Source organism: Pinus tabuliformis, chromosome 3_1 (genome assembly GCF_031772625.1).
Source record: "Pinus tabuliformis cultivar Carrire ecotype Pingquan chromosome 3_1, CPIR1, whole genome shotgun sequence".
In the NCBI taxonomy this organism is placed as follows: Eukaryota; Viridiplantae; Streptophyta; class Pinopsida; order Pinales; family Pinaceae; genus Pinus; species Pinus tabuliformis.
In genome coordinates this window covers 663,280,099-663,307,939 of record NC_142301.1, presented here as the reverse complement: position 1 = coordinate 663,307,939, position 27,841 = coordinate 663,280,099, and the positions used below count along the sequence as shown (strand labels likewise).

At 38.8% G+C, this 27,841-nt stretch overlaps 1 protein-coding gene across 6 annotated transcripts in view; it reads right to left on the bottom strand.

The window, feature by feature from the left end:
• LOC149188853 (plasma membrane, autoregulation-binding site, misato segment II, myosin-like, tubulin/FtsZ protein) overlaps positions 1-27,841 on the bottom strand; it is a 303,802-nt gene that overhangs the window by 24,875 nt on the left and 251,086 nt on the right. For all 6 annotated transcript variants that reach the window (XR_016255843.1, XR_016255844.1, XM_089411709.1 and 3 more), the window contains one exon: positions 19,495-19,744. Coding sequence is in view for 4 of the 6 variants with exons in the window: in XM_089411709.1 (XP_089267835.1) it covers positions 19,495-19,744 (250 nt within the window). In the remaining 2 variants the exon portion in view is untranslated. The remainder of the gene's footprint in view (positions 1-19,494; positions 19,745-27,841) is intronic.

Genomic DNA, 27,841 nt, shown 5'->3' with positions numbered 1-27,841 from the left:
AAATAATTAAATTAATTAAAATCATGAAAGTTAGGATTTAATCCTACCTTTCTAGATTGAGTTTGTTCCTCACGGTTAGGAGTCAGTTTAGGCTTAGTTGGTTGAGAGATTCTCTCCAACTAGTTAGGCTCCTAGATTAGTGTGTTGTTGAGATATTTTCTCAACCATAGTGTCCAAGATAGACGTACTATCTTGAGACCAATTTCCTCATGTATTTATATGTATCATAAACATTATTTTAGTAATGAGAAACTACAGGAAAGTCTCTCATGCCTTTTCCGCCATGTCTGGTTTCTATATTTCTGAGTGTTTATTTTATTGAGTTTATTTTGTGTGTTAGTTTCCTTCATTTATGACACAAAGGATATGCATTTTATCACAATTCCATGACAGAGTACTTAATTTTCAGAAATTAATATTTAGGACAGCAGTAAGAAAAATTCTATGACAGCAGCAATATGACAATGAAAACAGTAAGCTATCAATGATATCTTTATTCCAAAAATTTACTGAAAACTTTTCCAAACTTGCCCACATGAATTATCAAAAATTTTCAGTCTGTTGTGATGTGATTTCTGGAATTATATCAGATCTGATATACTTATTACAACCAACAATTAAAACATGAAATAAGCATAATGCCCAACTCAAACAATTAATCCTTAATGTATTAGATAACTTAGGAACTAATTTTAGGCTAACCCACATGAAATTTTTCCACTGTTTTATTTCAGACTCCAGAAACAGAATTATTCAGAGATAACAGTGACCCAAAATGTAGATCTAGGCCAAATTCTTAATACACATCAAACATAAATGACTTATTAATGTATTTAGCAATTTTTTATTTAATTTCAAACCACTTAGAAATGTTTTTCACCACTATTAGAAAGGTATATCACTGTTGTAGCAAACAGTGAAGAAAAAGATGGTTTAGAGATCAAACCCTTAGGCCCTAGGCCTTGAAGATCACTTGCCCAAGTTGCCAAAAAAAACAATTCAATATCTGAAACACAAATTTTTACCAAATTTCCTGGAAAAACCCACCAATGATTAGCTTCAGAAAATCAAATATTCAAATTATAAATGGAGCAAGGGAATCTAGGGCCAATGAGAGCTAGCACTAGGCCCAATAGAACTAGTGTCAGCTAGGAGAAGGCAAATCTGGGCTTAGGAGCCCCAAAACTTGAAACCCTTTTTCTGAAAAAAATTATTTTGCTTCAAATTTTCAGATTTATTGCAAAATCCTTAATGGTTGGCCTTGTAAAAGGATTTGGGATAAGATATTGCTCTCCAAGGCCTAGATCTGTCTCAAAACCCCCAGATCTACTTGAAAAAATCTCAGATCTAAAGATTTACTTAGCTGATTTCTCAGATCTATTCCTGCAAACAATCTTTGAGCCCAGACCTTGCTCTCCAGCGTGTAGATCTAGCTCAGATATAAAGATTTACTTGGCTGATTTCTCAGATCTATTTCTGCAAACAATTTTTGAGCCCAGATCTTGCCGTCCAGGGTCTAGATCTAGCTCAGATCTGAAGATTTTCTTGGTTGATTTCTCAGGTCTATTCCTACACAAATGAAAAGAGTAAAAACCCAATACCCAATATGTACAAAAATAGAGAAAATCTAAAAAACCCAAGTGTTAAAATTCAAAATTATGTTACAAAAAATTCATATCTACACATGTAAATAACAGATCTATACAAATAATTTACAGATCTCTACAAATAAATAAAAAATCTATCAGATTTGAGGAGTATGAGTCCAACTGCACTCCCACATCTGATAATCTAAGGCTCTTAATAGCCAGATCTATCAAAATTTCCACAAAATATTTAAAAGATTTTGAAATTTTAGAGGTAATAGCCCGAAAACACCCTACAGAAACAAGATTATCGTTAGATAAATCTTGAGGCTTATATGAAGTAGGCTCTTCAGAAAATATGTGTTGAGAGTTAGCTGGTCCAACCGAGGACTATCCCCAAACGCTCAATGAGAACCTGAGAGATCTTCTGCAAACACTAGATCAACCATCAAATCAAGTAGAGAAATAGAACAACAATAAAATTCTGAAGAAATAAAGATACCTGCTACTTCAATCAAAATTAAAAATGTTACCCTAGATCCAACAAAATGAATAAGATACCTATATTCAAATTATTCTAAGAGAGCTATTGATTGATAGTTTTCACATAATATTAAGCAGAAATTAAAACAATGTTACCATAAATTCATGAAGAGGAACACTACAGCACGTTGAAACCCCAAAGACTTTTGCATTAATTCAAAAAAGTATACAAGAGAGCTTGAGAGCTTAGTACACGATCAAAAGATCGAATCCTCTCAACTGACAAATGACCTCCTATTTAAAGATAAATCCTCCACCGGCTAGTTCGAGTGATCCTCGTCAAAGCAATCTCGACCGTTGATGAGGATTAAAAAATTTTTTAATCTCATCCGTCGAAATTTTAAATTATTGAGGAAATTCGATTTTTTCAATTAAATGAATTTTAATTAATTCAAAAATTAAATTTTTGAATTAATTTCCTCAAAATTTTGACTTTGACTAAACCCCAGGGACCAAAGGCTTAAAATTTAGCAAAATAATTAATTTACCTTAGTCTTGAGACCTTTTAAAATTTGAATTTTAAAGGACCCACTAATTTTTCCTTTCGAAAATTTAAATTTACCTAGGACCTATAATTAATTAAATTTCTGGCTTAAGATTTTAATTAAATTTTTGGCCAAAAAATTTAATTAATTAACATATGAAGGGATAAATTATTTTTCCAACGCTCAAGACACTTTACATCATAATTTCACATTTTTTACATCTCAAGGGGGAAAACCCATTTGCCAAAGACCCTCACAGACAACCTAATTCTGCGACACAAACATAATCTAACAGACCAAGAAATTTGTAATAAAATTACCTAACCAAATAGTTAGGATTATTCCCAAATCACTTTTGCATAGACTCGATGTAGAACACTAGGACTCCCCTAAGATCCCAGTGACAAAATACACTCCGGCTTTAGAGTAAGGCTGAAGGAAAACTCTGTCGACCATCCGAGAATGTATCGGTGAGACAAAAAACCTCCCAAAATGTAGATTGTCACTAGAAAAATAGGTTTACCTAGGCAATTACATACACGACACGGATCTGCTGAGATTATTTACAATTTACACATGCAGAAAGGGTTTACAATATAACATGATGATCAAGTTGATGATGATAGTTGAACGGCACAGACACGTTGATCAGGCACTATCCCTTTTGCGAAAAAAGGGGGTGTACTGCTATGGGTCATTGACATGTAGTGGTCAACAGGGCAAAACAATATATTTGCCCAAACACAACTTCGGCCCTTTCAATGTTAAAATAATAAGCCACGACCCACCATAAGAATTTGGCCCTTTCAATAACGTAATGGCCCCTTCATGAAAATTTTGAACCAATTTCTATTTGGCCAACATTGATTCAAAAAAAAAATTGTATAATACACGAGCGACAATCTCACGGCCAATTATTGATTCAACAATCTGAGATAAAATTGTTCAATATTTAAATGAGACAATTTCATACGACCCATAGGAGAAAATGTTCAACAATTTTGATCTATCTTCGGCACTAGAAATTTTCTGAAAACTAGTTCCCCTGAAACCCTTGATTTTCTCTGAGGTTGTTCTGCAATAAACCCTCAGGCTAGTAGGGAAATCAGCTCTGATACCACTGCAATAAACCCTCAGGCTAGCAGGGAAATCAGCTCAAGAACAATTTGCAAACATTCAACCATAAATTTAATGACAAACTGGAAAACACAATCTGCAACTGAAAATCAACAAGATGAACATGTAGAGAATATCAACCTTATTTGAATAATAAGAAAATGTGTTCGTGCATAGAGCATAAATATGGCTGAGGTGATGCCCTCAAAAGATCAACAATAAAGTTGCAACGGCCTCCAAAACACTGATTTGTTAAAATCCCTGTAAATTCTGAATGAATCCACCAAGGGGAGAGATGGGTTCTCACCCACCCTCACTCAATTACCCGAGGGTTTTTATCTTGGGGCTACTATGGTAGAGAATTGAATTCTCCAATCCACAATAAAAACAAATACTCAAGACCAAGATGTCTCCAAATGACCTCTTCCTCCTCTTTTATAAATCTGATGGATGGATCTCAAAGCCTCTAGAAACATCTTATTTTATTATTTTATTATTCTAGAAGCTCCTCCATTGACTTTATTTGAAGTGACTTTTAATTTTATTTTATTTCACTTAGGACATTTTTGGGCCTTTTCCTCCAATTAATTATTTTTTCTTAATTAAATGACTAATTAAAGTCATTTTTAATTAAAGAAAATGGTAAACCGCCCACCATACTCTCTTCGGCCACTGAAAGTCACTTCTCAGCATCCCATCCTATAGATCTTCTCATTCTGGTTCCAACGAACTATTACACTGAGGTGTTTCATCAATAACCTTCCCGGAATGCCACCTCGAGCATAATTAATTAAGTTAGGCCCCAGAATAATGCTAATTTTTAAAATTTGTCAGAATACAACAAAACGAAAAGCAAGTTGTGCTGATGATGGAATATGCCAAGTGAATGCCATCAGATCCCATAAAAACTCAAAACTCCCCCGGGAGCCCTAATGATGTAATCTCCATCACATACCCTGGAAACCCATCCTGGCTATACTATAAAGGAAAATAAAAATGGGGACATGACACAAGCATTTTTCTTTTTGGAATTTTTGAACCTCTATATGAGGAATTGTGCTTCCTAGACACTCCCAAGGTGCTCCCTTGACGCTTCCTAGACGTTCCCTTGATGCTCCCTATACATTACCATGAAATGACTCTGGATGTTTTAGAGTGGTTCCAACCTCATCAGACTTCATATAGAGAAAATAGAATTTGATATCCCATTCAAAATTCAACAGACTTGACCATTTTCAGGATTTAAGGATCAATGGGATTGTGGCATTTCATTAGATTATATCATGTATGAGGGTATGTGATTGGCATTTAATCAAGAGCACCAAGCCCTATATGCACCCCAATGTTGGTGGTGTTAATTGTTGAACTCCTTTGTCATGGCCTTAGCAAAAATGTATCTTTCACTCAAGTCAAAATCATTGATCAAGCATGTTAAGCTTTTTTGTGATATGATAAGTCTTGGATTAGGCAATTTGATCAAAATTGCACAATGCTGATTAATATCCCTAGAGAATCGAAGTCGGAAGTAGAAGCAAAGGCTAGAGAAGAGGAGAGAAAACTAGATTCTAGATGGTTGATGCTCGAATAATTAATCATTAATGTACTATGGATGTCATTTCTATATTGATTTGTGTACAATATGCATGCTTTGATATATTCTGTGTGAAAATTTCTGAATCTTTACAAACAAAAATCCTACTGCAGTCACTGGTTTATGATCTCCTACTTGTTATTTCATTCAACAAGTTATTTAATTATATACAATGATGAAAAGCACTACTGCAGACTACACTAACATAAAGATCATAAACTGAAACAGTATATGAGACAAACACACAAGGGACACTATTATTTTTGGACAACACGTCCCAGGAAAAACCCAATGCAGGAAAACCGGTGCAACAAATAAAGGGTTTGTATTATTAAGCAAGCAGAATCTGAGTACAACAGGTTGCCTCTCACACCGGATAACCTTTTAGAGAAATCATGGCAGCAATAAATACATATGAGGGTTTACCTCATTCCCCAAGTCACGGTTGATCCAATGAGTGATCTGACACTCCCGGAAAACACTACGAAGTCCCTGCGCAATCACTATGCGGCTAGCGTCTTGCCTCTAGAAGACTGCGTCTAGATCAATTTATTGGATGAAGACTGTTGTTCAACCCTCTCGACTCAGAACCTTGCTTCTCCAGCAAAATCCCGAACTTCTGACGAATACTCTGCACTGCCATTGCAAGAGACCCTCCTGGCCTGCGTGAGCCCCTCCTGAGCTGTGTAGGCCTCTGCACTGCCTCCTTGATGCTCAAGCTGCCTCTCTACTACGTACTCTTTGGCTCATAACTTCCTCTCTAATCAAAAACTTTGCTTCTATCACTCACTGCAACTCAGATCACTTGTTCGATTTTTTTAGCAAACCACTCCCTAGAAAAATCGAATTGACTGATCAACTTGGTGTATCTCTGACTGACCCTCAAACCTCCTCTTATACTTTTCCAGTTGATGAATCAACGACCAAGACTAAGTCCCTAATCGATGGCTAAGATTAAAACAGACTTGATCCTCATCTCTTAGAAGCTTCTCACCCATATTTTAATTAATACCCATTAATATTTTTATTTTCCTAAGTTTAGACTTAGGAACCCCATTAAAAATATTAATTATTTCAATAAAACACAAAAGGGGTGGAATTTCACCAAACAGTTTCTGTGTCTTGGAGATCTTATGTATTCTAGCCCCTCCACAAAATTTTGGAGCTAAAGCACATCCGATGCTACCCAAAATCAACACTCCCTCTTCGCGAGGAATGTGCTCTAACAATACTTCCCAATAGAAGTATCACACTGATCCACAACATCGGTCCTCTGTGCTACTGATGCTCGACCCGTTGCCCTTCATACACTACACTGCTGCAACATGTACTACTGCCCATGACATTGCCTTTGCCACTGTTGCATCTGTACTACAACTCCCTCTCAAAATGTTGCATCGCGCTGCCCATAGCACTGCCACTGCTAATTGTTGCACTGCAACTCAGTTGCTGAGAAGTAAGCAACTGAGAAAGCCACCCAAAAGCTGACATACTAGTTTGTCTAGATACCCCGTGATGCAGAAGCTACCTCTACTGCTAATCTGCGTTGACCCTCTGATGCTACTACGTTGCTGTTGTATCTGCTCTGTGCCTCCCGCACTGCTCAACACTCTACTGCGTGCTTCAGACTTTAGCACTCTAGATCTGGCACTGTTGCTCCATCATCCCTTGCACCAACTGATTCCCATCATTCTGCTACTGTCATTAAGGGCTCCCGTAGCCGTATGTGATCCAAGAGTTTGGGCACCTCAAGGATCCTGCCCATGTGATGTAGTCCTCCGACTATAACTCACTGTCGCCCCACCTCTTCTCTAGAGGTGCATGAGTACTCATGGCGCAATTGTCATCGTCGCCTTCTCCGTCATCTTTCACTGGAGCAGCCTTCATGTCAGACTTCTCTTCCGAGGACACTGTGTGGCGAAATGTCCCAGTTCCCCACACCTAAAGCATCTGAATTTGATTATATCCTTTTTCTTCCTCTTTTTCTACCCTTGTTGTCCTGATGATGCAAGAGCTATATCCTCCTCCTCCTTGGCTCTGACTCCTTTGTTGCTACTTTCCGCCTTGGTTAACCGCCTGATCTCTTCCTGTCAAAGAGCTACCCACATCTCCTCCCAACTGGGGAAAGAAGCCCTACCCAAAATGCTTTGGAGAAAGGTCTCCCAGTCTTCAATGACTACATCCAGGGCAGTCCCGACCATGAAATCAGGATTTGGTGTAGACCCCACAGAATTCAGCTGGTCTCGGACCCCTTACAACCTGAGAAGGAAGGGATCGATTTCTTCTCCCTTCTACATCTGATACCATCTCAGCTAGTTCTCAAGCAACATCTTCTGTTGAACGAAAGTTCCCTCATACAAGGTGGTCAAGGCCTTCCACATCTCCCTTGTTGTGTCCTTTTCAACAATATGTGGGACCACATGATCCTTGACCCTGTCCAAAATCATGCATTTCGCCCGCTTGAGCCTCGTATTTCTTGAGAGGATCAACATCGACTGGAACAACAACTACTTTCAAGGCATAATCCTTGATGCGATTCTTGTCCAAGACTGCCAGGATCTTGACCTTCTAGATGACAAAGTTGGATGTTGCATCCAATATGTCATGATCGCTCAGTTCATTAACTGCCATCTCTACTCAAACAAGTATAGAACAAGTTCTCTTCTCCCTCTCTCGCTGCTACCCCAACAAGACTCGAATCTGGATTTCTTTGGCGCTAAAAATCCTCCAAGGAACAAGTTCGTTCTAGACTCCCTCTGAGTATTGATTTCCATCACGGAAATCCTCTTGCCAAACAATGTCGAATCACCTCTTCTCCAATCCTCCTTTTTTGTTGCTCAGCAAGCCATACCTAGATTTCTTTGGCAAGAAATCTATTAAGAGAGTGACTCCCTCTACCTCGATTTCATCTCCACAGACACTGTTCTGCAACAACAGCAATAGTGTCCCAACAGCACCACAGATTGAATTTGCACTACTGCCCCGACAACTGAAGAATATGAGCTCCTCTAGCTCTGCGCAGTCACTAGTGAGCTAGATCAACTCCTCCTGGCCACTGCATCACTCCTTGATCCAGAAAAATGACGTGGCTCTACATGAGCCTAATCTGCCCCCTCTCTACTTGTGCGTTGGCCTAGATAGCTAACGGAGTTACTGTGTGGGCTCCTCCCAGCTACTGTGTCACCTCTTCTACACTACGTCACTCTCCCTCAGGGTCTCTGACTCTGGAACAACGCTGTCACTTGGGACAGCTGCCTCTCTGTAGCGGATTTGCTGGATCTCCCAACTGATGGCTTCATTATCCTATGATTTGCAACCCTCTAATACCATGTGAAAATTTTTGAATCTTTACAAACAAAAATCCTACCGCATTCACTGGTTTATCATCTCCTACTTATTATTTCATTCAACAAGTTATTTAATTATAAACAGTGATGAAAAACAATACAACAGACTACATTGACATACAAATTATAAACCGAAACAGTATATGAGACAAACACACAAGGGACAACGTTATTTTTGGACAACACGTCCCCGGAAAAACCCAATGCGAGAAAACCGTTGCAACAGATAGAGGGTTTGTATTATTAAGCAAGCATAATCCGAGTACAACAGGTTGCCTCTCGCACCAGCTAACCTTACAGAGAAATCACGGCAACAAGAAATACATACGTGGGCCAGCGTGTAGCCTCTAGAAGACTGCGTCACCCCTTCTACTAGATCGATTTGCTGGATGAAGACTGATGTTCAACCTTCTCGGCTCAGAACCTTGCTTCTCCAGCAAAATCTCGGACTTTTGACGAATACTCTGCACTGCCACTGTAAGAGACCCTCCGGGCTTGCGTAGGCCTCTGTGCTTCCTCCCTGATGCTCAAGCTGCCTCTCTGGTACGTACTCTTTGGCTCGAAACTTCCTCTCCGATTCAAATCTCTATTTTTACCCCTCACTACAACTCAGATCACTTGTTTGATTTTCTCAGCGAACCACGCCTTAGAAAAATTGAACTGACTGATCAACTTGGTGCATCTTCAACCGACCCTCAAGCCTCCTCTTATACTTTTCATGTTGATAAATCAACGACCGAGATCAAGTCCCTAATCGACAGCTAAGATTAAAATAGACTTGATCCTCGTCTCTTAAAAGCTTCTCACCCATATTTTTATTAATACCCATTAATATTTTTATTTTCCTAAGTTTAGACTTAGGAATCCCATTAAAAATATTATCATATATATATATATATAGACGCTTCGCTTCTGAGGGTTTTTGGAAAATGATGTCTCTGATGCTTCGCTTCCAAAAGATGTCCCCGCTTCATGCAACATTGGGCTAACGTCTAGGGTTTCTATTTCATCCATTGGAAATTGCTATATTTTGTTCTCTTGTTTATTCATTGAATAGACCTAATTTTTCACTTGCTTATTATAGACTTTGGGGTTGTTTTCTTGTTGCTGTTATAAAATATTTGCATTCTGTAAATTGTTGGTTAAAACCTTAGCTGATATTAGTAAAGTGTATTTTCTTGACTGCATGTGTTTGGGTGCCTATTTGAGCCCTTGAAACTCTAATGATGCCCTCTAGATTTAGCCATAGGGACCTTTGAACTCACTCTCTTGAAATTACACCTTAAAATCACCCGACACCCTAATATTTCATACTTGTTGTTGTGTGTGTCTTTTAGTAGAACCCTTAGGGGGTATTTAGCCTAAAATCATTTGGTTTATTTAATCCTTAAGATCTATGTAACAAACTAAATTTATATAAAAATAAACACAAATAATGTAAAAGACAACAAATAAGATTAATGATTAATTAGTTAGCAATTAATGAAAAGGTATGTCCCTAAGGACATAACCGTTAGTGAAAGGGTACTTACCTGGCTATATATACAAGACCCTCATTCTCATTTGTATCATCCTACATCAATTATTTTATACAATATACAATTTACAATTACTATCCTACAACAGATGTCTTTGTCTACTAAGTATTTTAAATATTTCCGCTGCGTATACGACTTTTGGTCATTACATTGGTATCAGAGCCACGTTTGGCTAATCATCGGGCCTTTGGCCATCAACCTCCCGACAACCTTGTTGTTGTCGCAATTAAAGCATTTTCCTACAACAGAGTTTGGAGCTTCTCCAATTCGCCAGTTGGCCCTTGGCCATAAAAAAAAGGGGAAGAAAAAAAATCATATAAAAATATACTATTATAAAAAGAGATATACATAGTCTGGTGTAAAACTTGAAGGAGAACATTCATATATATAAAAAGGTTCTACATTATTGATAAAAAGTGCATGATAAAGTTAAGAGGGAATCTTTCCAAATATCTTTAAAACTATACGTAAGAGAAGGAAGAGTATATAATATTATCTTGATTCTTCATTAAGTGGTTTACAAGCCCGTGGTTTTAGCAACCCATGGTAATTTCCCATGGTATTTTCAAGGTAAAAGAAAAACAAAAGGAATACAAAAACTCTATATGTGAATGGTAAGTTTTACTTTTACGTGGAAAAAATTAACTGAGTCAAAGGAACATAAGTGGACATATATTTTATATTGTATGTGAAAATTTCTAAACAGAAATTCTATTACTGCAGCAGCTGATTTATTTTACCTACTTATTTCTCAATAAGTTATTTATGAAATTCCTTCAGTAAATATTAAAATAAATTCTACTGCAGATATCACACCATTATACAGAAACAAATATATGCACAAGAATCAAACACATCAACACAGTTATTTTTGGACAATTGTCCCCGAAAAAACCCAATGTGGGAAAATCGGTGCAGCCGAGGAGGGCTTTATTAATCTTCAGCAACAATCACTTTTACAAAAGAAAAAAATTGCATAGACACTGGGAGAAAACACCTGAGACTTTTCCCTGAGAGTTTCTGACACCCTGGAGGGCTTCCTTTCCCTATTACGTCATTCTGTGTGGCTCTGCACTGCTCTGTCTTTCTCTGCGTCATCCACTGAGTCTTTGTGAACTGCGTCTCCCTCTGCGCTGTCTCTCAGAGTTCCTGCGTCACCTCTTCAGAGCTCCTGACTGTTGCTAATCGCCCCCTTTTCCTCCAACCTGCAACTCTCCCTCTAAAATTGATTTCACCCTCTTTGAAAATCAATTTTCTATGGGATATTGAGTATCTGCTGGTGTATCCCCAAATGTCCCTCAAGTCTTCTCTTATACTTTTCCTGTTGAAGAATCAATGGCCAAGATTAAGTCTCTAATCAAAGGCTAAGATTAAAACCGACTTGATCCTCGTCTCTTAGAAGCTTATCATCCTTATCTTTATTTTTATTTTCCTAAGCACATCCGATGCTACCGCAAATCAACACTCCCTCTTCGCAAGGAATGTGCTCTAGTAATGTTCCACCACTGAACATCACACTAATCCTCTAGCACCGGTACCTGCGCTGATGCTGGGCTTGATGCCCTACATCCACTGCACTGCTTCCTCCAGTACTGTTGCCCATGGCTCTGTCACTGCTACATCTATACTGCAGCTCCCTCTGCATCCATCATGCTGCTGGTCCTTCTTCCCAACACTGCATTTGCACTGCAACTCTGATACTTATCCATTTCTGCTACTGAAATGGATTCTTTACCATCCCCATCTTCTCCTTGAAATAAACAAACTTTGTTCTTCCTAGGGCCTTGGTGAGGATGTCCACCACCTGTTCTCCTGTAGGAGTGTAGTTCAACTATGTTGCTCCTCGTTGGACACATTCTCTGACAAAGTGACACCGAATATCAATGTGCTTCGACCGATCATGAAATACTGGATTCTCAGAGAGCTTGATGCAACTTTGATTATCACACATGATCTTGGTCGCCTCCATCCTTCTTCTAAATAGGTTCGCAAGAAATTTTCTAAGCCATATGGCTTTGCACGAAGTAGTGCTAGTGGCCATATATTTTGCTTCAGCTGAGCTTAGAGCTACGGATTTCTGTTTCCTACTGCACCAGGAGATCATCCTCGATCCAATGTTGAAACAATACCCAGAGTTACTTTTTCAATCTACTGAACTTCCAGCCCAATCTGCATCTGTGAACCCACTCAATCTGATGTCAATACTTATGGTGTACAATAGTCCATACTCCATTGTTCCCTGTATATATCTAAGAACACATTTGGTTGCTGCCCAATGCACCCTCTTAGGTTCCACCATGAACTGATTGAGGGTGTTGACAGCGTAACAAATGTCTGGCCTAGTATTGACCAGATACATCAGGGACCCTATGAGTTGCCTGTATAAGGTGGAATCAACATCTTTGTCTTCTGATGCATCAATTTTCTTCTAGTTGGTGATCATTGGAGTAGCCATAAGCCTATAGTCCTGCATCTTGAATCTCTTCAGGATTTCTGTAGCATATCTCCCTTGTCCAAGGAAGATCTCACCCTTCTGCTGCCAAACTTCCAACCCCAAGAAATAATGCATCTATCCCAAATCCTTCATGTCAAATTCTGCGGCTAGATTCTTCTTACAGTCCTCGATGAGCCTGGATAATCCTGTCAAAAAGAGATCATCCACATATAATACTAGGACTAGAGGCTCATTCTATATAACCTGATAGTAGAGATTGGGATCTACATTACTCTTGACGAACCCCATCTTCAGCAAGTAGCCACCAATTTGACCATACCATGCTCTAGGCATCTGTTTGAGCCCATACAAGGCATTCTTCAATCTGCATACATGAGATTTCTTCTCATGTGTCTCAAAGCCTTCTGGTTGTTCAATGTATACTTCCTCTTCTATCACCCCGTTCAAGAATGTCGTGTTGACATCCATCTGATGAATCTCCCACCCCATCTGTGCTGCAAGAGATATCACAGTTCTAATAGATGTATACCTGGCTACTAAGGTGAAGGCCTCTTGGTAGTCTATTTCTTCCTTCTGAGCTTTGTATTTTTCCACATTGTCGTTTGCAGCGTATTTGATCTTGTATATCCATCTCAAACCTACCATTGATATATCCTGAGGCCTAGAAACTACTTCCCAGACATCATTCACCATTATAGAGATGTATTCCTCCACCATCGCATCCATCCAAACTTGATGTTGAACGACCTCTTGAAAACTGGAAGGTTCCCCAACCTAAGCTACTAAGGGCTGATACCCGTATGGCCGTCTTCGCTCCCTTTTGCTATTCCTGGGTGCACCAATGGAATCTTTTGCATCCTGTAGAATCTATCAGAGTTCCTGACTCGTTCTTCCTCTAGTAGTAGGTGCATCTGTTAGTTCTTCCTCTTCCCGTGATTCCTTCTATTCTGAAGGAGAATTTCTTGTACTGGCTTCCACTGGTTGAAGTGGTTTGACCAACGGCTCATCTTTTGACTGCTCCTCGGAAGGCATTTCTCGAGATTTTCTGAAGGCCCTATCTTCCATGAACTTCACATTTCGCCTAACTACTACCTTCCTGCTCCCTGTAAGATAGATTCTATATGCCTTAGCATTCTCGCTATATCCCACAAGATATCCTTTCTCTGTAGTTTGATTTAACTTCTTCCTTTTCTCCTCGGGCATACGACAATATGCTAAGCTCCCAAATATCTTGAAATGACTAACTTTAGGTGTCTTCCAGATGAAGACCTGCTCTGGAGTAATCTTGCCCAATGCCCTATGCGGAGTTCTATTCTAAACATAGACTGTCGTGCTGCATGCTTCTGCCCACAAGAATTTTGGCATATCCTGATCATACATCATTGCCCTAGCTGCTTCCACAATAGTCCTGTTCTTCCTTTCTGCTACTCCATTCTGCTCCGGATTGTAGGGAGTTGTCCACTCTCTTCTGATGCCCTCCCTAGCACAAAAATCGGTGAAGTCCTTGTCGACATACTCTCCACCATTGTCTGAGCACAACACTTTTATTTTCTTTCCTGTCAGATTCTCCACTAGAGCCTTGAAATATTTGAATCGATAGAAAACCTCATCCTTGGCTTTCAAAAAATAGATCCAAGTCTTCCTTGAATGGTCATCGATGAAGGTGACGAAGTACTCGGCACCACTAAGAGCTTTTGTGGACATCGATCTGTAGATATCTGAGTGTATCAATCCTAGTACACTCTTGGCCCTATTTCTACTTCTAAGAAACGTTGCTTTGGCATACTTGGCCAAAGCACACCTTCTACATACAACATCTCGTTCAGTACTAAGATCTGGAACCCCTCTTACAGTTTTCCTGAGAATTCTCACAGCCCCATGGTGCAAATGTCCCATCCTTCTTTGCCATAGTTCATTCAAATCCTTGTCTCCATTACTGCCTATTAGTGCCATGGTGATTATCGCTGCAACCTTTACAACCTGTTACTTTTGATTCCGATCTCTACCTTCTTTTTCCAACTCGAGTGTTTGACGTATACTTTCTCCTTAATGAAGAAAACATCATAGCCCTTGCTTTGAAGTTGAGATACGGAAAGTAAGTTCATCCCCAGTCCTGGCACATGCAGCACATTGGTAGCTCAGAACCGCTCTCCTGTTTCTGTTTGAAAAACTATAGTACCCTTCCCTACTGGAGTACACTTTGCCTTATTCCCCATGGTGATCTGAAAATTCATTCTTTCCTCCTGATAATCTGAGAAACATTCCCGGATTCCTGTCATATGCCAGGAGGCTCCACTATCTATATACCATACCCCTGATGATGCAGAGCTTGCTACGCAAGCAACTTCTTCTTCCAATCTGGAAGCCAACATAGAGAAATCAAAATTTCTATCTCTTGTGCATTCTTTTGAAAATCTACACAAGTCTCCTGACGTGGATGCCTCTGCATCATGCCCTTGACCCATAATTGATTTTCCCTTCCTGTCTCTGAATCTTTGCTCTGATACCATGTGAAAATTTCTAAACAGAAATTCTATTACTGTAGCAACTGATTTATTTTACCTACTTATTTCTCAATAAGTTATTTATGAAATTCCTTTAGTAAATATTAAAATAAATTCTACTGCAGATATCACACCATTATACAGAAACAAATATATGCACAAGAATCAAACACATCAACACAGTTATTTTTGGACAATTGTCCCCAGAAAAACCCAATGTGGGAAAACCAGTGCAGTAGAGGAGGGTTTTATTAATCTTCAGCAACAATCACTTTTACAGAAAAAAATTTGCATAGACACTAGGAGAAAACACCTAAGACTTTTCTCCGAGACTTTCTGACACCCTGGAGGACTTCCTTTCCCTACTGCGTCAGCCCTGTGTCATTTTGCGTGGCTCTGCGCTGCTCTATCCTTCTCTGTGCCATCCACTAAGTCTCTGTGAACTGCGTCTCCCTCTGCATTGTCTCTCAGAGTCCCTACGTCACCTCTTCTGAGCTCCCTGACTGCTGCTAATCACCCCCTCTTCCTCCACCCTGCAACTCTCCCTCTGAAATCGATTTCACCCTCTCTGAAAATCGATTTTCCTTGGGATATTGAATATATGTTGGTGTATCTCCAAATCTCCCTCAAGTCTTCTCTTATACTTTTCCTGTTGACGAATCAAAGGTCGAGATTAAGTCTCTAATCAACGGCTAAAATTAAAACAGATTTGATCCTCGTCTCTTAGAAGCTTCTCATCCTTATCTTTAATAATACCCATTAATATTTTTATTTTCCTAAGTTTAGACTTGGGAACCCATTAAAAATATTAATTATTTTAATAACTCCTCATCCAGATGGAATTTCTCAAAACGATTTTTGGGTCTTGGAGATCTGATGTGCTTTAGTCTCTCCACCAATTTTCATGGCTAGAGCAAATCCGATGCTACCACAAATCAACATTATACCCCAAAGAGATTAGTCGCGTTTTACTAGAGTTGTAACTTTTCAAAAAAAAAAAAAAAATATAAAGAGAATTTTTATATTATAAAGGGGTATTTTAAAGAAAAGTTCAAGTCAAAAAAAAAGGAGAGAATATAAAGTTAAAAAAAAAAATATTAAAAATTAAGAAGGTTACATGAAAGCATATCTCTTTATATAAGTATAAAGAGAAACATTCAATTATATATAAGTGAATATAAGAAAATGGTAGTATTAAACTTTATTCCTTAGTGGATTAAAGGAAGATATATATTCTTATAAAACATAAAAAGGTAAATTTGGAGAATATTCCAATTGATAGCTAACTGTTCATAATCCATCAAATTAAAAGAACTTTTATATATTTAGATTACATAATACTTTAAGTCATCTTGACAAAACAAATGGGATCAATCATTGAAAAAAAAATGATGGAGCTCAATTCTAAAATGATGAAGAAAGAAAGGTTTTCCTATAAAGGTCTTTCAGTTATAGATCACGAAGTAATTACATTAAAGGAAGTATCCAAGGAAGAGAAGTTAATGTCGCTATCAGCGCAAGCAACAACAAAGATTATATCAACATCAACTTGGAAAATCAACTATTAATTCCAGATCTAAGCATTGGTGTAAAGAAAAATATTTTGACCAAAAAGAGTATAAAATTAGTGATCTACAATTGACAATAGGTCATTATGAGTACATATCTCGATTTCATGTTGTAAGGACAGATAAAAAAAACTGCCATCATACTCGGTCAACCCCAGTTTAAGGATTTGGGTACATTCATGTTAAACATAGAGAAACAAGTTTTGACGTTTCCTTATAAAGGGAATATGATCACGTTTCGAGACATAACAAGTAAATCAAAATCAATAAAATCTTCATTAGAAGACCTTAAGGATATCTCAAACTTGATGTTTCAAGATAACGAAAAAACTATATCAAAGAAGCAAAAAGAGCTTGAAGAAGTCATCTGCAGCAAAGACAGAAATTTTGCAGCTCAAAGATCACCAAGAAAAACTACTTGAACAAGTCAAGAAAGCTAAAGCATCAAAGAAGGAAGTCAAGGAGCATTTATTAGAACAAGAAGAAGAAAATTTACATTTAAAGAGCCTTAACCAAACATTAGTAGAACAAATCAAGTGTTTAAAAGACGAGAAGCGTGAAGACCAAAATAAAGTTAACTCAAAGAATGAGGAATGCTTACATCTCAAAATCCATAATCAAAATCTACTCAAATAGATTAAAAAACTTAAGGACGAAAATAAATCATTGACAAATAGGTCCAAAGAACTTGTCACAAAGCAAGCATCAAAATTTCCAGATGTAGCAGTCCAAACTGAAGAAACAAACATCAATACCACTAATTTCGCAGTTTAGGAAAATCCAAGGCGTATTGAAGTAAAAACGTACTCAGAGGTTGTCGTTCATATAGAGGACACCCCAAATAAGGATTCATTAGAGGAAACTTCCATAAAAACGTTTAAGGAAGTTCAAACAAGAAAAATTCCTTAACTACATTTGAATCACAAGAGTAAACGCCTTAATAAATCTACAAATCTTTCACGCATAACATAAACAAACTTATGTTCCGAACACTACTGAAATAAGTTCAATCCAGTCATACGATAACTATTCACCACACATCTCCAAGGGTCAAAAGATTTCCCAGAAGATTAATCTAGGATGGTCTAATCCGTTTTTAGCAGTGTGGAGAAAGTCCGGAGAAAATCGGGATTAAATTCCCAAAATGTGATTTTTTTTGTTGGCCGATTAAATTGGCCGATTTTTTGCCAAGTTTTTCCCAATTGAAAAAGTCGGGATTAAATCGAAAAAGTTAGGATTAAATCGGGACTTTTTCCAAAAAATCGTGAATGAGGTAGTTTCTTTAACAATTTTTTTTGTTTTTTGAAAAAATCGGATTTTAAAAAAAATTAATATTTTTGTATTTTTTTAATTTTGCCGACTTTTTCAAAAAACTCCTGACTTTAATGACTTTTTCAATTTCTGGACCCTTGCCGATTTAATCCCGACTTCGAATTTTTCCACATTGTTTTTAGTGTGACAATTTTGTCTATCGCTCAAACCATCATATCGTCTTGTATCAACAAAGATGAAAGTTCAGAAATGAGAAAATATTCCGAACGACAGAAGAGATCCGATCCATCATCAGTAAGCTTCGAGGACAACACTTTTTGAAGGGGAAGGCAATGTAATAAACTTAATTTATATAAAAATAAACGCAAATAATGTAAAAGACAACAAATAAGATTAATGATTAAGTAGTTAGCAATTATTGAAAAGGTATGTCCCTAAGGACATAACCGTTAGTGAAAGGGTACTTCTTGGTTATATATACAGAACCTTCATTCTCATTTGTATCATCCTACATCAATTCTTTTATACAATATACAATTTACAATTACTATCCTACAATGGATGTCTTTGTCTACGAAGTATTTTAAATATCCCAGTGCGTATACAACTTTTGGTCGTTACAATCTACAAGGGAAGTCTCCCTAGTTTGGATTATATCCAACAACAGCAATGACGGGATTAGTTGCGAAGGTGACAGTGGTAACTAATCCCATTGTTGTTCTCAATCTAAATTGCTTAGCAAGGCTTTACACTGAATTGCTAGATTTTGCAGTAACACTGTCCCAGGCAACTTCCCTGCTGCTCCAAGCTCAAAACTGCCTTCCAACTTTGAAGCTTGATAACAAGCTCCAAGATGCTGCTGCAATTTTTTCCTCCAAGCTGCTACTGCTCCAAGTTCTTGTATGCTGAATGGGATAACGATTTAGGGGTCAGGGGTTAGTTTAAGAGTGGTGGTGGTTCCAAACCTTTGATAACTGGAGATAGGATCAGTATGTTTGCTTAGCATAATCTTCAAGGGAAGTAATAGCTCTCTGATCAAGAAAACAAAAGAAGAAATAGGATGGAAATGATGGAGATCTTCCTTTTTGCAGTTTGCTGTTTTGAGCAATATTTATTCTTGCCTTGTTTTCTTTTGTTTGTGAATAAGAAAAGTCAATCTCATACTCTCCAGAATAAAACATCCAGACAACAGGACAGGAGCTAAGTTCAGTCTCGAAAGTCTCCTTGCAATACCCACTTTATGAGGTATTTTGAGTTAATGAGGTACTAGTAACAAGTAGAAAAAAATTAACTAAATTGTTACCAATTATGAATACCATTGTTTTACAAGCTACATAAATATTCAAACATGTTAATTCATATTAAAGTAAGCTCATAAAAACTCAAGACACAATAAATGAATCAACACCATGCAAACTCTAGGTTCGCATTTCATTTCTCTCAATTTTGCCAATTTTAACAAGATAAGAGCACGGATATATGTCCATACTTTTAGCCAAAGAAGAAAGCCCCACTGGTACTGTGAGCCCACTAAAAGATGAAAGTTTGACAAAAGAGATCGCATCATGAAGCCTTCTTGTCACGGAACTTCTTAAATCTTGAAATTTCATAAAACTGCTTGGATCTCTAGTTGTATACATGACAACAGGAGTACGTACATATTCATCCACTAAAATTTCCAAGAAATCCCCTGCTATACTTGCAAAACCACAAGAGTCATCTACAAGAAATTGAAAACCCTGCAAAAGAACCAATCCAAAATAATGAGATCTGATGAGAAAAATCGTATTATATACTATTACAAATAGCAGTCCCAAAACTCCAAACACGCAATTTAAAATGTACAGACAACAGCGCCAGCTAGCAAGAAACATTATCTAAATAGAATACCTAAGCAAAGTTTCATGAAACTTTACTTGTGGGAAGAGAAGGCTTCCTTTAGTCCAATGGGAATCCCTCTGCAAGCCAAAAGAAGGGGGGAGTTGGGGTATGAATAGATTAGATCTTTTTGAAAAAGCCCTTTCTGTAAAATCTGCATGGAGACTGATTTCTGGTGAGGTGCTGAGGAGGACAGTCTTGTATTGAAATACATGTGGACAGCCCCTTTTCTAGAATGGGTGAGGAATGGGAATAAATTATGTAAGGATAGCTTAATGCTTTGGAAAGCTATCATGAGAGAGATTCTTTGATACCAATGGCATGGAAGGTTGGAAATGGGAAAAATGTCCAGATTGATTTGGATGCATGGATTGGTCTGACAGGGAATAGAGAATTCTCATGAGATTTGAGAATAGCTCCAGGTGGGTGGGAGAGTAACTCTCGTAGACATCTACAAAGAGAGAATACAGGGAGCCTAGAGTCTTCAAGGGGAATGTATGAGTGCTGATAATTTGGGGCTAACTGGTTAGTCAAAGTGTGAGTGGTGCAGATACAAGGATCAGTAAGAAATGGCAATGACCAGACTCCATGAGGAAAAGGATCAACAGGTTTGGACAGACGCAATGGATATGGGGGTGTACATGGTCATAAAATGATAAAGTTTGCTTCTCACAGGTCCTGCAGGAAAGCTATACTGGAGGGAAAAAATATGGGGGATGTAGACCCAACAGAAGACGAAGCCTTTTTTGGCAGACAGCACAAAAACTTTAACCTTGTATGGTTTGCAGTCAAAGGAATGGAAGTGTTAGTTTTTGTAGAATGAGATGGTGTGCTAGTCTCGACAGTTATCAGAGAGGCTGAGAAACACTAGGACTCCGTAACCCAGAAAAGGTTTCAGTACAATCCACCTAGTAATGCCTTAATTAAGTTAATTAATCAGTAATTAAATTTTTCCTAACTCTATCTTAGGAAAAATGATTAATTAACAGGAATTAACTGAAGAAAGTGAGATTTCTCTACAAACACACACAGATTGACTAGGAAATCATCTCAGCTAATGATTAAGTTTTAACCTTGGCTGTTGGAGTCCCACAGTGAGATTATAAGAAGTCGATGGATAGATGGAGGTACACACTTGAGATCAATTTCCTTGGGCAGTTCGATTTTCCAGAGAGCAGCAACATTCTGCTGGAAGAGTCTGAGCCAGAGAGGGGACACATAGATAAGGAGGGGCAGAGACAGTGAGTCCTGAGAAAGTTTTCAAGTTTCGGAGAGTCAGAAAGAGTTGGCCGAAATTTTTCTCCAAGAGGCTGCACAGAGGCAGCGCAGAGCCTCAAGTGAGCAGCTCGATTTGGCTGAAGTGGAAGACGTTTTCAGTTCTAGAGGCTGGGCAGATTTTGCAGAGGGCCAAAGAAGCATTTTCCTAGTCAACAACAGACAGGACGACTAGATTGGCAGCAGTTTCACGCAGTTTGTTTGGCAAGCAGCGCTGGGGTGACGCAGAGTTTGTGCAGACCACCTGGACAGCCAGCTTTTCAGAGGTCAAATAGTGTCGAGATTGCTCGAAGAGAGGGTAAAATCCCCCAGTAAATTTTTGCCAGTATTTCTCTTGGATAGATTCGCCAGTTTGATGACATTTATTCTACTCAAAAAACATTTCACCGCTGCTTAATAATAAAAATCCTCAGTTGCTGCACTAGTTTTCCTACGTTGTGTTTTCTGGGGACTTTTGTCCAAAAATAACGATGTTATATCTTTTGTATGTGTGTGTAGTATCTTCACAATTTTCAGTTTATCTTCCACGGTATTTTTATTTGTGAAGATTGCAATGTGATTAATTCGTTGTTGTCATAGCAATAAACTGCTAAATTAATTTACAGTTAGAAGAATTAATTCCAATTGCTGCAATAAAATTTTAGTAGTGAAATTTTCACATGGTATTAGAGCAAATTTGATAAGATGGCAAACCTTAGAAGCAAAAGAAGAAAATTTGTTGTTCAGAGAGAACAGCAAGATGAATTTTCTAGGGTTGCGCAGTGCCTAGCCAGGTAGTGCAAATTGTTGGGCAGTTTCATTTTTCAGTGCAGGGTTGCAGAAAAATTTGGCTTGCCAAATTAAGTGATTCCAGTAGGCAGAGGGAGATTCAATAGCTCATATTTTCGCTCAGAAAATTCCTTGTTTAGGAGAAAAATGGTTTTGCAGCAGTTGCTAGAGTAGAATCAATGTTGGGTGGAAGAGAAAGTGCACACATAGAGGGAATTTCTCTCAGAGGGTTCTAGTTTAGAAATCCCAAATTCCCAGTTGCAGTTGGCAAACGCTGCAAGCAGATTTTCTCACTCTAGAAGGGAGTGTGAATAGCAAATACAACAGTGAAGCATGTGAAAGAGGGAGATCTCCATTCCAATTTCAAAGATGGCCACAACTGGGCTTAGAGATCAAGATAGGTTAGAAGGAGCCTGCAACTATGTCATCTAGAAGGCTAGGATGTCCTTCCTGTTAGATGAACACTACCTGAAGAGCTTTCTAGAGAGCATATTGGCAGTACCGACTGATGCAGATCAACTGAAAGAGTATATGAGAGAAATGGCCAAGGCGAAGAAGATGATCCTGGATGGAGTCTGGGACCATATAGTTTCACATATATCTGGCAAGAACACTACCAAGGAGATGTGGGATGTTGTCGCTCAGTTGTATCAAAATCCTTTTGAACAACAAAAGATGTTCTTGAAAGAAAAGCTGAGAAACATCAGGATGTATAAGGGTGAATGTTAGTTTTTGTAGCATCGGATGTGTTCTAGCATTGAAATTTTGTGGAGAGGCTAGAATACATGACATCTCCAAAACCCAAAAATTGTTTCTAGAAATTCCGCCTAGAAATGACTTAATTAGATTATTAACCAGTTTTTAAATATTTCCTAAGTCTAAACTTCGGGAATATGGTTAATTAATCAGTATTAATTAAGTCAAGGTGAAAATCATCTAAAAACTCACACAGATCGATTCATAAATGATCCTAGCCATTGATTAAGTTTTAATCTTAGTCGTGGGTGCTCCAACAGAGAATTATAAGAGGAGGTCAATGTGGTGATGGAGAAGACACTTGAGAGGTTCAATTTTCATGCGCAGATCGATTTCCTGAGTAGCAGCAGTCAGTTGCAGGAGAGAGAGCTAGTGAGATCGAAGCAGTGAGAGAAGGGCAGAGACAGCAAAGTTGGAGGAAGGTTTCCAGATCCAGTGGGTGCATTTGCAGAGAGGCAAGACAGCGATACAAAGGCTGGTGATGGGGCAGCGTAGTAGCCTCTAGAGGCAAAGTCAATTTACTAGGAGAAGAGTCTTTCTGGTCAGCAGAAGGCAAAACAACTTTATCAAAGTCTAGTCTGAGGCTAGCAGTCTAGCCAACTTTATAGAGCAACACAGACGCTGACGCAGAGGCTCAAAGGACCGAAATTCTGAAGGCAAGTTGTGCCGGGAGATTGCCTCTGGGTTGAGGGAAATTCCTCTCCAGATTTTTGCCACTATTTCTCTGTAGGATTACAAGTTTCGGCATCCAATTGTATTCACATTATTTCACTGCTGCATAATAATAAAACCCTCAGTTGTTGCACTGGTTTTCCCCAGTTGGGTTTCTTCGAGGACTTTTGTCCAAAAATAACTGTGTTATTTTTATGTGCGCTAGCATTTCCTCTAGCATTTATTCTTTGCAATTTTATTTGTGTAGGTTGCAGTATGATTTATCAAGTATTTGTTGTAGCAAACAATAAATAAATTGTTAAATTAAATTAACAATTAGGAGAATAATTTCCAGTTGCTGCAATAGGATTCTGGTTTGGAATTTTCACATGATATCAAAGCGCAGTTGATCAGTCAGAGAGCTCAGAGGCGAAGAGAGAAGGAATTTCATGTTCAGTGTGAGCAGCAGATCGAAATTCCCAAGGGCAACACAGTCACTTTGCCAAGAGGCCGAATTACTTGAGGATATTCGATTTTTCTGAGTAAGGGGCAGAAAAATTCGATCTCTCCAAATCAATGTTGCATTAATCGTTATCGGGATTAAATCGGTGTGGGGAAAAAATCGGAAAAAATCGTAAAAATCAGGAAAAAATCATAACATACAAAAATATTCATTTTTTTCAATTTTTTTAATATCTAAAGCATCTACAACATAAAATAAATACATTGACACATGAATATGATAAAAGAACTAATATATAAGATGTTTAATATCATTTCTAGTGCACATAATATTGAATCATGTCCTGGATAGTAAGTCCTGACTCATCACTCCCAACTCAGCCTCAAAATATCAACCAAAAATATAATAATGTATCTCATATCATGAGTCATAATGTCATATACAATGAAATGAACCAAATAACTAAAGTCTAATACTATTGATTTCCTTTGCCCCTCTAGATGTAGATGTCGGTGGAGTTGGCAGTGGACTCTGCTGTGCTCTAGAAGCTAAAGAACTAGGAGCTACAGGAGGTAGACCACATCCTCTACTGGTGACAGTGGTAGCTTGGGTAGGTTGTGTCACCTCCTCCTCCTCATAAAATAGATATATATATATATATATATATATATATATATATATATATATATATATATATATATATATATATATATTTTCCGCGATTTTTTATTTTTTCATAAAAATTGCCGAAAAAATTAAATGTATCGGCCGATAATATCGCCGATTTCAAAAACTCGTGATCAGTGCCACACTGCTCCAAATTGATTAATTCCAGAAGAAGAGGGAACAACTCAGTCTTTTCATGGAGCAGATCTCTAGCTGGACACGGTGGTTTTGCAGCACCTTGCTAAAGCAAAGCCAACGTCGGGTGGAAGGAAGAAGAGCACACACAGAGGGAAAATTTTCCTCAAGGAACTTCTAGCCTCAAGAAGTTCGATCTTTTCCTTGTAGATCAAGAGTTGTTGTGAGCAGATCTTCTTTTAAATTATGGTATGTTCTATGCTTAAGAGCAATTTACTTCAAATTTTCTTATTAGCCCAATATCAATTTCCAGAATAGCAATCACATCAGCGTGATAGTAAAATGCAGATAAAACATAAATATAAACAGTAGAAGACAAGCCAAGACAAGAGGACACAAGATGTGGCACCAGCCAGGGACAAACCCCAATGCGGGGAAACCCTTGATCAATTCTTCTTATATTCTTCAATAATTCAGCAGAGAGAGGCAGAGATAGTACAATTATACAAATCTGTAATTTTATGACAGCAGGAGAAAAACCCTAACCAGCAAAGTCAAAGTCGGTCAAACAGGTCAGATTCGACCTCTAGTCAACCCCAATCAATGCTTAGTCAACTCGGCTTCCAACAGCAAGAAGAGCCCAAAACAGTATGAAATATCCGATCAACCTTCAGTCAATTCTGGTCAAATTTGCGGTCAACCTTTGACAGTCAACGTTGGTCAAAGTATGGTCAAACAGAGGTCCAAACTGCTGTTCAGAAATGCAGCCTGCCTAGGAGGGGTAACCCAACCCAATCCGCAGTCAAAGAGGAGACTATGCTGGTCAACGCTATCAAATCTTCCCACCTGCAGCTCCGTCAACCCAAGTCAACGCTGCCCTACCCAGAATTTGTGTCCTCCTCCTTTCAGCACACGTGTGAGAGAGAGATGCTCCTCTAATGCGTAGGAGAGAGAGAGAAGAATGTGAGATGAGATGAGTGGAATAATGCCACAAGGTCTCCTCCTTTTATATGAAACGTTGAGGATAAGTTGGGGGTGAAAATCATTGTTTTGCTTGCTGGTCGACCTTGACAAATTGTCAAGAATACAAATAAATTCATATCTCCATGAATACATGTCGGAATCGGATGATCGTTAGATCAATCCTACACCTCTCGGAGAGAGGAATCCAAGAAAAATATCAGCTGCCATAAATAAGGTGACCCACATGGAGTTTGGCCCTAGTTGCCAATTTTAACACTCCCTCTCAACTAGGGAGAACTCCATATGCTAATCCATCTATCTGTCAATACTATCTCTGCCATCAGTGCACTGCTCTACACTATTCTACTCTGCTGAACTATGAAGAAGAAGTGATCGAGAATGTATCATAACATTCTCTACTCACCCGAAGTCAATCCCAAATAATAGAGTCTCTCATAGCACTCTTACTGGCCTGAAGTCAGTCCGAATGAAGAGAGTGTGTCATACCACTCTTACTGATCCGAAATCAGTTCCAAATAAAGAGAGTGTCTCATACCACTCTTACTGACCCGAAGTCAGTTCCAATTGATCCCAGATCAATATCATCCTAGCATAGGGAGTACGGTAGTACACAATGCGTCCATCGGTAGTTCTATGGTCCCTATCCTCATTTCCCTACTCATTGGCCAGATGAGATGTACTTCCCATGAGTCCCAGACTGCATGGGTAGGATGTCTCACCAGGAGAAGGATGAACCACTCATCCTGCCTAAATGTCGCCACGGGGTATCATAGGGGAAGGTTGAACCACTAGGGGAAGGTTGAATCACTCACCCTATGGTTGCTCATCACTCCAAGTACCCCAAGCCCCCCGGAGCTCCCAGAGCTCAATGTGCATATCATACAGGACCCTCATAAGAGGGTCTCTCCAAGACTCCTAGTCGTTCTCGAAAAGCCAAGAAATGACCTTTCCCAGGGGCTTCGTCAAAATGTCAGTGATCTGCTCATTAGTCCCAATATGATGGAGCCTTATTGCTCCTCGTTGTACCATATCCCAGATAAAGTGGTACTTGATATCGATGTTCTTGGAGCGATCATGAAATACGAGATTCTTTGATAAATGAATCCCACTCTAGTCGTCGCAGAGGATCACGATAGTATCCAGCATATGTCTAAACAGCTCATTGAAGAGCTTCCTCAACCAGACAGCTTCATAGGGGGCCATACTCACAGCATTGTATTTGGCCTCAGCGGTGCTCAAAGCCACCGACTTCTACTTCCTACTCATCCAGGATATCAAAGCAGAACCCAAGGAGAAACAGCACCCAAAAGTGCTCTTGTGATCCACCACACTGCCTGCCCAATCCGCATCGAAATAACCATGCAGCCTCACATCTCTGGCAGTGTATCTTCATCCATGAGTGATTGTGCCCCGAAGATATCTCAGAAGATTCTTGGCACCAATCCAATGTGAGTGATGAGGCTCAACCATATATTGGCTCAATGTGTTGACTGCAAAACATATATCCGGACGAATTTTCACCAAGAACATCAGTGCTCCTATGAGTTTACGATACTCAGAAGCATTTCCCAATATAGGTCCGATAGCACTATCGCATAACTTCTTGAAGTTAAGCTCCATCGGGGTAGTCACAGGCTTGCAGTCCACCATTCCAAATCTCTCCAATATCTTCACCACGTATTTTCCTTGAGATAGGAAAATTTCTCCTGGCTTTTGCTAGACCTCCAACCCTAGAAAGTAGTGATTCAGTCCTAGGTCCTTCATCTCAAATTCGGAAGCCAACTCCCTCTTACATTTGTGAATGAGAGGGTCTGCACCAATCAGAAAGAGGTCATCAACATACAACACCAGTATGAGAGGCTTATCAACCTCAACCTTAAAGTAAAGGTTCGGATCAACTTCACTCCTAGTGAATCCCAGCTTCATCAAATAGTTATCGATCCTCTCATACCAAGCTCGAGATGCTTGCTTCAGCCCATAGAAAGCTTTCTTCAACCTGCATACATGAGATTCCCGATTATGAATCTCAAATCCCTCAGGTTGTTCTACATAGACTTACTCTTTAATCGAACCATGCAAGAAAGCGGTCTTGACATCCATCTGATGAAGGTTCCATCCTTGCGAAGCAACAAGAGCTATGATCAAGCGGATGGTGGTGTATCGGGCAACTGGTGCAAAAACTTCATCGTAATCCACACCTTCCCTTTGAGAGAAGCCTTGAGCAACAAAGCGAGCCTTGTACTTTTCAGCACTCCCATCA